Source organism: Loxodonta africana, chromosome 12 (genome assembly GCF_030014295.1).
Source record: "Loxodonta africana isolate mLoxAfr1 chromosome 12, mLoxAfr1.hap2, whole genome shotgun sequence".
NCBI lineage: Eukaryota > Metazoa > Chordata > Mammalia > Proboscidea > Elephantidae > Loxodonta > Loxodonta africana.
This window is the reverse complement of record NC_087353.1, coordinates 57,876,194-57,887,406: the sequence shown is the minus strand read 5'-3', so window position 1 is coordinate 57,887,406 and position 11,213 is coordinate 57,876,194. Positions and strand designations below refer to the sequence as shown.

Sequence of the window (11,213 nt, the reverse complement as noted above, 5' to 3'; positions counted from 1 at the left end):
CCCTACTAAGCTCATTGCTGACATCGTATTTCCTGCCCTTACTGTCCATTTCTGACCCGCACCCATAACTCCCCAGAGCAGGCCTTCTCTGATGGCTCTGTTGCGGGTTGCGGTTTCAAAAGTACATCAGAGTATGAAGGAAACTACTGAAGAACTGAGCTTTTGAAAAACAAAAGCATCTAGTGATCTCATCGAAGCCACATCAAAGTCAGCGTTTGTTACCACTTAAAGGGGCTGCTCCACATGGAATTGGAAGTAGATTCGTGTTTCTGGCCACCGTCCTAGGGCCCCTGGAAAGCCTCCTTCTTCCCTCTTGTTCCAGGTAGTCTCCGCTGGTTAGGCAGCATGCCCACATTCAGCTTTTAGCTAATGAGTGGTTAGGATCTGACCCTTTCATGAGTTTGTACTTCAGGAGGTTATTTGGAGATGAGTTCATTTGTGACGATGGTTGTTACCTGAATGATTGGTGCCTTTGGGCAGGAGACTCCTCAGAACAGGGTAGAGGGGATGGTTTGAGGTCAGGGAGAGCTTGCCCCTCCTCATCTGTGACAGCAAAGGGTGTGGTGAGGAGGGGGTTTCCTTCCCCTGAGGGCAGTGATTCTTAGTCTTCAGGGGATCTTGGGACCCACTTTGAGAGTCTGATGATGAACCTTCTCCCCCGAAATATACAGCGCACAAAATTTTGCACATGGTTCTGGGGTGGGCAGGGGCTTCCAGGTGGTGCCTGGCCCGCCACCACCTCCGTGTGTGGGGGCTGTGGATGAGAGGAGGGGAGCTACCTGGTGGTGGCCCTGCCTGGGAAGGATGCGTTCTCTGTCTCTGTCCTACAGAGAAGTGAGAAATGGATACTTGGTTTGCTACTGGTTGTAGAAACCTGTTGTGGGGTGAAACTTCTGTTTTGATGGTCAGTTCTGTGTTGTTCCAGTTTGGTCTAACCCCCTGTTTGCTATCAGTGTTATTTCTACCTGAGTCCCCTAACTAGCTTTGGACTTGAGCTGGCTACCTCTTTTATAAGACTAGGCCTTGTTTGATCAGGGGAGGTGGGTGAGCTGTGGGGTTCTTCTCCTGGAGGGTGTAGTGGAGGAAGTCTTACATTTGTTGGGAGCCCAGCGCTTGCTTTCTCACTACTGTGTCTGTAGTTGTTATATCCGACACCATGGTAACCTTTGTACTGCACACTGAGGAAATTGAAGGCTGCGGCGGAGGTGACCCCTGAGGCCAATGGGTCATGATTTCAGCATGCCATGTGAGCTCTGGGTCAGGGCATGGGCTGGGTCTTGCACCAAAGCTAAGGGCTTATTGGCCAGTGAGTGTAGCACAGAGGACCAGTTTATGGCCAGACTGCATCCCTGGATGTGATGTGACCAGACACAAAACTACCTTCACCGTGCGGAGACACCAACCCCTCCGTCTTTTAGCACAGGCACCTCAGCATCAGAGAATCTTAGAAGATAGAAAGAGGACCGCTACTGCTGCCTCCCCCTCCAGCAGGGGGCGACATGCCCAAATCCTGTGGTCGCCTTCTCCCTTTGGGCTGATGCTGGGAGCTCTCCTGTCCCGAAGGCTTGCAGGGTACCGTGGTCTGCAGCGTTTATTCATGTGATTCTTCCACAAATGCTAATTAAGCACCTGACACAGAGGAGACGAACGTTCCAGGAGGGCAAAGGGTTTTATTACAGTTTTGTGCCCAAGACAGATTCTGGATGGATCATCATGGATACTTCGTGAGAAAGTCACGCTGTCCAGTTGTTAAGCACTTTGTACTTCCCATAGTACACCTGCAGACTGTATGAGAGCCCTGGAGGGATAGCTACCTGGCCCTCTTCTGTGCGCAGGCAACCGTGCTGAGGGCGGCTGCTCACCACCTCACCAGCCCACTCGCCAGATAGTTCAGGACTGGAGCAGCTTTTGACAGATGGGCTGATGCACTCACCAGATGGTGCTGTCGGCACCATCTTTGTTTCAGTAATAAAGGGCTCTATGGGCATGATTCATGTTTTTTGAACTAAACCCTAAAGAGTAGATTTGTGCTTATCAGATCTCATGCTTTAGAGCTATGCTAAGACATCCTTGTGGGGGCGGGGGGGTGGGCAGGCAGGAGCTGTAGTTGACACATTTTCATCCCTCAGTGAAGTGGTAGACACAGACCTGCAGCCACTGAGTTCCTAAGGACGAAGGATCTTCTTTGTCAGGAGGATGCTTTTTCGTGGGAGAGCTTGGTAGAGCTACAAGGTGCGATTGCATTTAGATTTCATTATGGCAGAACTATTCCCTTGCCCTTTTTTAAAACTACTTGCTATACAAGGAGCCCTGGTGGTGCAGTGGTTAAGTGCTTGGCTGCTAACTGAAAGGTTAGCAGTTCAAACCCACCAGCCACTCCATGGAAGAAAGATGTGGAATTCTGCTTCCATAAGGATTATAGCCTTAGAAACCCTATGAGGCAGTTTTGCTCCATCTTACGGGGTCGCTATGAGTTGGAATTGACTCCACAGCAGTGGGTTTGGTTTTTTGGTTTTACTGTAGTGTACTTTTCCTATTTTCTGAAATTGAACTTGAGTTAAACGCTTAAGGGGGCTCTGTGTGGAAGAATAGAGTAAAAGGAAATTTTAACATATATGGACTTGTCGGATGAGGTAGAATACCAATATTCCATAAATTTTGATTTGTTCACGTATTATATAAATTTTACAATCAGCTATACCACAACAAAACCCACTGCCATCGGGTTACCTAATTTTACTCTGTTCTGCTTTCTGGATTTTATTGAACAAATTATGTAGTAATTCTCTCTCTAGCAGCCTTAAACCAAGTTCCAGTAAATTTCAGTTGAAAATAAAGCCAAGTTACCACTAAATTACTATTAAGTAACTGTTGGGAAATCAGAAGCAGTATCAAGATTTTTGTTAATTGAAATTAATTAGACATCATGATTTTACTGTCTTATCTTGAGCATTGGTACTAAAAGTATGTGTATTAGCCTAGACATGGGAACCAGAATGTTCAATTTGATCAAAAGAGAATACCGACTAGAAATTCAAAAATCTAGAAGTCTCTAGAAAGAGATGCTTTACCTAAATCTGCAGTGGGTAGGAGGCAGCCTTGGACAGGAGAGTGGGCCCCCAGGTTCTGCCAGGCTGTCAGGGGGCAGCTTGTGACATGGGGAGAGCCTTGCCTGAGGGGCTCAGCAGAGGTGATATGAGGGAGGACTGCTCTGCATTCCCTGTCACGCTTGGCCAGTCCTGGCCCTGATGCTGAGCCCCTGCCTCAGAGCCTGACCTCCTGCAAGCGTCTTGGAATTTCAACGTGTGTTTGTTTGCTTTTGTCATAGGCCAAGGGTGTTTTTTTTTTTTCCTATTAAAGTGTACAGAGCCCTGCAAGTTTACGTCCTTCACATGCCCCACTCGATCTCTGATTTTACCGTGTTCTCACCTCATAAGAATTTGAGACCTTGTTGAAATCATTTTCTTCACTTATGGGTGGCAAAGAGGAAAAAGTGAAAAGCACATTTCCTCATGAAATCTATCCACGTGTCCCTGGAAGACGGCTTCCCGGTGAGGCTCAGGCAAGTAGACATGGCTGTGCCCCAGGTGTGACTCACCTGAACTGACTGTGCCTTTCATCTTCACTCTGACAAGACGATTCCACGAAAGTTGTCCACAGTGCTCACACATCTCAGAAATAGATTTTCAGAAGAGGTCTAGTGCACTTGGAGACTCTTGGGCTCCTCTGGTGTTTAATTTCCTCTCGACACTGAAGGGGTGCGACTAACTTGGGTACTGGATGTGGGGGGGATAGTGTCATTTAAAGTCCCCCCTCCCCCCACTGCCATAGACTTTGGTTGGTGCTCATCATATCCTAATAAATCACAAATTTCCAAAATGTCGTTGATTTGTCAGTTTGGTGGCTGTAAGGTGGAGCTCCATGACATGTAGACAAATTGTGTCAGCACGACTGAGACTTGGCTTACAGTGGATGCAACAGTGGGCTCAAGCATGACAGCAGGTTTGAGGATGGTACAGGACCGAGCAGTATTTCCTTCTGTTGTACACAGGGTTACTATGAGTCGGAACTGACTTGAGGGCACCTAATAGCAATAGCAGGTGCTTGGGAGACATTGGTTGACAGCGGGATGAAGTGATGGGGTGGGAGCAGTGTGCTTTCTGACACGTTTGGCAATAAGTAGAGAAACTTAAAATGAATTGTAGGAAATGGAAATGGCAGTGTGTTTTGTTTCCAGATATTTGGGCCCTCTTAAGAACAGTGTTTCAGCAGCTTGAGTCTATGTAAGAAAACAAATTCTGGGGGAAGTCATTGCTAAATGTAATTAATTTTGTGTAATGCTTTCTGAAAATACAAACTGTTGCTTCAATTCTTCTTAGTTTCAGATAACAATTGAAAGGACCTAGTTGAGTATCAGAAATGCCCTTTATGGTAAAATTACAACTGTCAATTTGACACAAGAAATTTTCTGATTTATTAGGATACGTCAGGAAAATCACTGGGAGAACAAGCCTTCCAAGGGGAGCCCCTTCAGTTTAATCCTGATTTACTCTAAGAACTGGTTGCTTTCAAGTTCCCCATTATATTCCATTTGAAGTAAGATTCCATTAGTTCAAAATACACAGAAGAAATAGTTACAGATGAAATGATACAATGTCTGGGAATTGCTTTAAGATAATCTGGTGAGGCAGGGGTGGGAGCCGGGAGGGGGCATCAATGGAAACAGACTGGCACCTGCTGATACTGATCATTTTACTGAGTTACCATCTCACCTTGAGTAAGTCATTTGAACTCAAGTTAATTAGTGGGCTTTGTGAAGAATTTGTTTTAATTTACGCAAGTAAAGCAAATAGCGCAAAAGTGGCAACTAGAATGCATTCACCTTCCAAAACGGTGAGAAAAGTCAGCTGTAAGGGCTGCATGGAAACCACCTGACTATGAAAATGCACAGAACTGGATCTTTTTGGTTATACTGGTTTGGTTTGTGCCTTTATTACTGGCATTGCAGCAGCAAAGGGTGGCGGCCGTCAGCTGTCATGAGCATTGACCTCTTTGCTGCCTAGAGCTTTAGAGCTAAAAAAAAATAATGTGCTCCACCCTGGAAATGGAAGTGCAGAGGGGTGAGCTACCCACTGTTGGTGGTCTGGGGTGGCCATCACTATGAGGAGGCTGTGGGGAGAATCCCACTGAGGCTCCTTGAAGGAAACTCTGACCCCTCCGGGGGTCTTGCCTGCCGGGACCCCTTCCTCCCAGTTTCCAGATACAAACAAACCGGGACACCAGAAAAGTAGAAGCAAGCACTAGGCAGCAGATGGGACATTGCAACTTTGTGAAGAAGCAAAGGCAGATGACGGATCCCCAGGCACCTCTCCCTCAGTCAGCAGTATCAGCACATGCCAGTCTGTTTCCATTGATGCCCCCTCCCAGCTCCCACCCCTGCCTCACCAGATTATCTTAAAGCAATTCCCAGACATTGTATCATTTCATCTGTAACTATTTCTTCTGTGTATTTTGAACTAATGGAAACTTACTTCAAATGGAATGTAATGGGGAACTTGAAAGCAACCAGTTCTTAGAGTAGTTCAGGATTAAACTGAAGGGGCTCCCCTTGGAAGGCTTGTTCTCCCAGTGATTTTCCTGACGTATCCTAATAAATCAGAAAATTTCTTGTGTGTCAAATTGACAGTTACAACGTAGGAGTGCCATCTTTTGGGGGGCGGTATTGAGAATGATGGGATCAAGGCAGCTGTTTGGTCTTCTGCTTTTAGTATTTGCCTTCTGAGCAGGTTGCTCTCATCATCATCCTCACTGGGAACCCTGATAATGAGCCTTTTATTTATAATTGAAATGAGGGTTTTACAGAAAATAATGACTTTTGCTTCCGTGAGTCTGAGCCCCTTTTCTTCTATAAGTGGTCTCATCCCAGAAGCCAACGTGCCCTCTTTCTGTTTCAGATGGGAATGACTGGTAGCTCGAGTCCCTTTGGACAACCCTTTAGTCAAACTGGAGGGCAGCAAATGGGCGCCACTGGAGTGAACCCCCAGCTGTCCAACAAGCAGAGCATGGTTAACAGCTTGCCTCCCTTCCCTACAGACATCAAGAATGCATCCGTCACCAACGTGCCAAACATGGTAAGTTGCCCTTGGCTCTTGCGCTTTGGGCCTCCAAAGGGTGCTTTGGCTTATGGATTTCACCTGCTAGCTGAAAATACGTAACTGATGTCTGCCATTGGGCAATAGGAAAGTAGCCCAGATTTCTTTTGACTGCTCTCTCTAAAGGGTTTTCAAGCTCTTGGTGATGAAGTGGAAGTAGGGTAGTAGTTTAAGCGTTATTCGGCCATTCCTCCCGAAGTTCCCTTTGTTGGTGGAGAGGATCCCTGTACATGAGTCATCTTAGCCTTTCAGCTCTCCCCCTTGATTCTGTAATGGAGCAAGAGAATCTGGAGCCTGGCTTGCGTCACTTCTTCCACTTTGTTAGCCATTGAAGGTGTTTTAGGAGCCTGTTGCTCTGTGCTACGGTCCAGTAAAGGACAGTGATCTTCCAAGGACCACGCCGCAGTTAGGAGACCTGACTTAGACTCCAGTGTCTTCAGTCTTCCTGAGGCTTCCCACCTGTAAACTAGAAGCTGTCCTTGCAGCCGCGCACCCAACTAAGTAAAATGTTAAGGGGGAAATATCTCCTTTTGCTCCATAAAACAGAATCTCTTTTAATAGAAGACTCGGGGTGGGGGGGGGTGCTTCTTATTGTGCTACCTCCATGTGCGCACCCGCCTGCTGCTGACTGACGTGCACGTGGGAGCCAGTAAAGGCCATGAACAGCTGCCTCTTCACTTCCCTGGACTTGTCTCTGGGGACCTGACCTTCCCAGTGCTATCATGTATTTCTGCAGCACAAATTTTGGGAAGACTCAGAAGAAAGCCAAGGGATTATGTTTAGAAAAGATAATTTTTTTTTAACTTTTTATTTTGAAATAATCTTAGATTTACAAAAGAGTTGTAGAGACAGTACAGAGAACCCTGTGCTTTCTGCACCCAGCTCCCCCCAGTTATGCAGCCTTGGTACAGCTCTCAAAACTAGGAAGCGAACATTGAGTACAGTGCTTCTGAAAAAGCTGGAAAGCTGTTGGGAAGCACGGAGCATTGGATCTCTTTCTCCTTAGTGCCTGATAAAAACAAAAAATGGGATGATAATCAAGGAGGTCTCTATTTCTTTTGATCATCTCCCCGTTGCTTTCCGTGACCTGCTTCTCTTTCTGGTAACTTTGTTTCTGGAGACAAGAACCTAAGACCAAGCCCAGTGCTCCTTGGCCCAGCCCCTCTGCGTTCTGGTGGCAACCCTGGCCCGTGTAAGGCTTGGGGGCTGGGCTGGGGACTTGGAGCTCTTCCTGGTCTCTCTTTTTGCTTTTCCTTTCCCAGTCCATAGAAAGCCCCTAGCGTTGGCCCCGTGCAGGGCTATCACCTGAGCAGGCTCAGTGACAAGGAGCAAACAAGGACTAAAGAGTAAAAGTGTCTGCTTTCTTCCCAGGCGTCTGTGTTTCAGTCTGGGAAACCATGACCTAACATTTCCTCCCCTCTTCTCTTTTAAAATCTCTCCCAGCCCTTCCTCTGCTATCCTCTCTTCTTTACCCACACCTTGGTGATGGAATCCTGTCACTCTGAGCGCCCCTCCTAGCCTTTGCTGCTGGGCTACACCTTCTGGGCAAGGTGTGTTTGTCAAGAGCAGTTCAGACTGGACTGGGAAGAGGTTTCTAGTCCCCTCCCACTGCACCCAGAGCTGGGGCTGTGGGCTCTAGGGTAGGGAGTCTCTTTGGGCACTGCTGACATTTGGGGCCATATCATTGTCGGTTGTAGGGGACTGTCCTGAGCACTGTAGGATGTTTAGCAGCATCCTTGGCCCCTACCCACTAGATGCCAGTAGCAACCTCCTCTCTCCCTGTCCCAAGCTGTGACAACCAAAATTGTCTTCAGACATGGCCAAGTGTCCCTGTGGGGCCGATTGTCCCCAGTGGAGAACCCCTGCTGTGGGGAATAGTTAGGGAAGGCAGTAGTAATGTATCTCATCCTTGTGTCTATCTTCCTGACATCTAACAGAAGTAAAATCAATCTTGCCTCCTTCCTTCCTTCCCTTCCTCTCAATCTCTCAGCCACTGTCTCTCTCTTTCTCTCTCAGTCTCATCAGGATCGTGGTAGGCTGAGGAGGTGTTTCAGTCTGTCTGCTCTGGGAGACACATGGTGTGCATTCGTGCTGTCTCGCTGGGGTCTGTGAGGCAGCGTGACTCAGTGACAGCTGTCAGCACTGCCAGGGAAAGACCTGGAAGCCTGGCACATAGGTGTTAACCGTGAGCAAACACAGCTTGCCGACATCTTTCAAAGTGCTGTCACGCCCTGTGTCTTACCGTAGTCTTCAGACAGCCTATTGAGAGACTTCATTACATACCCATTTTACAGATGAGGAAATTAAAGCTTTGGGGAGGCTTTGGTTTGTCCAAGGCTATGTAGCTTCCTGTCTGCAAAGCCCACAGATCTTTTTAATTATGTGCTTGCTGGTATGTTTTGCAGCTCGAATCCACCAGGAATGCGTCATTGGTTGCTGCTCACACAGCTTGTTTGCAGTTCTTTAAATGTGTTTTGTGGTCTTCCTTGAATTTTCTAAATTATATTTGTCTCCTTGAAGCAGATTTTACACAGTGAGGGAAAGCAGTTTCAGAACATATCGGTTACTTTGGGTTTTTTTTTTTTTTTTTTTTTTTTCTTCCTTGCTTTGGGCTGTAATCTCTTGAAGCCAAACTGTATTTGGTGAGCTAAACCACTTTGGTCAGCTGTTGATGTGGAGTCACCTGGAACCTGGTTGAGATCTTCACAGAATGATTGCAGCCAGCATGTTCCTTGGCCAAGGAGCCCTTGTTCTCTCCTCTCCTGGCTTCCTGAGGATTTCTGGTGGGCTGGCACTGATAGGGGACGGGGCTGTGGTCACTCATTTGATTTATATTTGTTGAGTGCCTTCTGGGTGCCCAGGTGCTGGACCAGGCACCAGAAGTACAGGTATTAGTGACATAGAGTGGTCCCTCTTTCATGAAGTTGGGAGGGGGAGTATTATAAACAACATGCACACTGCCCCAGAGGCCCCAATAGCAGGCAGTGCTTGAGGTGAACAGAGGCGCCTTCCTAAATGGAGTGATGGAGAAGACCACACCAAGGAAGAGCACTTTGAAGGCAAGATTGGGGAACTGAGAAGAAGCTGGACACTCTGCAATACTGTGAATAAGTTGGTTTGTTTAGGGACTGGCAGAAGCCCAGTGGAGGGGTGAGTGGGATGAGTGGATGTCAAGAGACATATAGGAGCCACTCAGGGGGGCCCTGCAGGGGAAGGAGGCCGTGGACTTGCAGGAAAGTGATCTGCAGAGACAGGTTGAGGGAGGGTGAGCTCACTGCCATGGTCTACACTGGAGGTTGTAGTGGCTGGTGATCGCAGTGGGGATGGGAGACCATACAGGCTCTGCTGGGGTAGACAGTGTGGACTGAGCCAGCAACGTGGTGGGCAGTGGAACAGTTTCCTGAGCTAGAAGAGGCAGACTTGTAGAGAATGGTAACGAAGGAGATGGATTTGGTGATTCCGCTTATACGAATTACTCTTGAGCTACCTGTGAGGGTCCAGGTGGAGATGCCAAGAGAGATGCGTGTTGAGGCACGGCTGCTGCTGCCAGTGGGGGTTCTCAGTAAACACATCGTAGTGAAGTTGTGGACACGTATGTGGTTCCTTAGGGGAGAGCAATGAGAAATGATGGGGCTAGAGACTGCAAGGGCATGGCTACATTCTTGCAGCCAAGAGAGGAAGGCTTTGAATAGTTGAGGAGGTAGCTGTGGAGACATTGTTGTCAGAATGTGCACATGGGGCAAAGGGAAGGCTTTCTTTCATTTGAGTTAGATGTAACCTGTGGTTGTGACGCCTAGGGATTCCCCTACACCGTTCCCAACAATTCTTGTCTGCGAGGGTATTGTGTGGGGGTGCTGAAAGTCCCAAGGCCCTTTCTTTTATATATGCTTACATGCCTGCAGCCAGAATCCCCACTTTTTGGATGTAGAATATAGAACCCCTCTATCCTGGAGGGGAAGAACAAGCTCGGCATTTCTGAAGCTGAAAGAACTGAAGAAAAAACTCAAGTCTCAGCCTGCAGTATTGAAGTATTCTACGGGAAAAATATTGAATGATGCAGGAAGCATCAAAAGAAGATGGGAGATATACAGAGTCACTGTACCAAAAAGAATTGGTCGGTGTTCAACCATTTTAGGAGGTAGCATATGATCAAGGAAGAAGTCCAAGCTGCATGGAAGGCATTGGCGAAAAACAAAGCTCCAGGAATTCAGGGAATACCAATTGAGATGTTTCAACAAACCGATGCAGTGCTGGAGGTGTTTACTCATGTATATCAAGAAATTTGGAAGAGAGTTACCTGGCCAACTGACTGGAAGAGATCCATATATGTGGCCATTCCAAAGACAGGTGATCTAACAGAATGCTGAAATTATTGAACAATATCATAAATATCAGACACAAGTAAAATTTTGCCGAGGATCATTCAAAAGTGGTTGCAGCATTACATTGACAGGGAACTGCCAGGAATTCAAGCCCGATTCAGAAGAGGGTGTAGAATGAGGGATATCATTGCTGATGTCAGATGGATCCTAGCTGAAAGCAGAGAATACCAGAAAGATGTTTGCCTGTGTTGTATTTACTGTGCGGAGGCATTCAACTGTGTGGATCATAACAAATTATGGATAATATTACGAAGAGTGGGAGTTACAGAACACTTAATTATGCTCCTGAGGAATCTGCACTTAAACCAAGAGGTAGTCGTTAGAACAGAACTAGGGGATACTTCATGGTTTAAAGTCAGGGAAAGTGCGTCCAGGCTGTATCCTTTCACCATATTCATGCGGTCTGTATGCTGAGCAGATAACCTGAGAAGCTTGACTATATAAAGAAGAATGTAGCATCAGGATTGGAGGAAGACTCCTTAACAACCTGTGATATGCAGATGACGAAGCCTTGCTTGCTAAAAAGGGAAGAGGACTTGAAGCACTTACTGACGAAGATGAAAGACTGCAGCTTTCAGTATGGATTGTACCTCAACATAAAGAAAACAGTTGGACCAATAAACAACATTGTGATAAATGGAGAAAATATTGAAGTTGTCAAGGATTTCATTTTACTTGG

At 46.9% G+C, this 11,213-nt stretch overlaps 1 protein-coding gene across 8 annotated transcripts in view; it reads left to right on the top strand.

Moving 5' to 3' along the window:
• CREBBP (CREB binding protein) overlaps positions 1-11,213 on the top strand; it is a 152,774-nt gene that overhangs the window by 62,945 nt on the left and 78,616 nt on the right. For 7 of the 8 annotated variants that reach the window (XM_064295459.1, XM_064295461.1, XM_064295462.1 and 4 more), the window contains one exon: positions 5,955-6,131. The exons of the other annotated variant lie outside the window; for it this stretch is intronic. In XM_064295459.1, the coding sequence (XP_064151529.1) occupies positions 5,955-6,131 (177 nt within the window). The remainder of the gene's footprint in view (positions 1-5,954; positions 6,132-11,213) is intronic. 8 annotated transcript variants of the gene reach the window in all.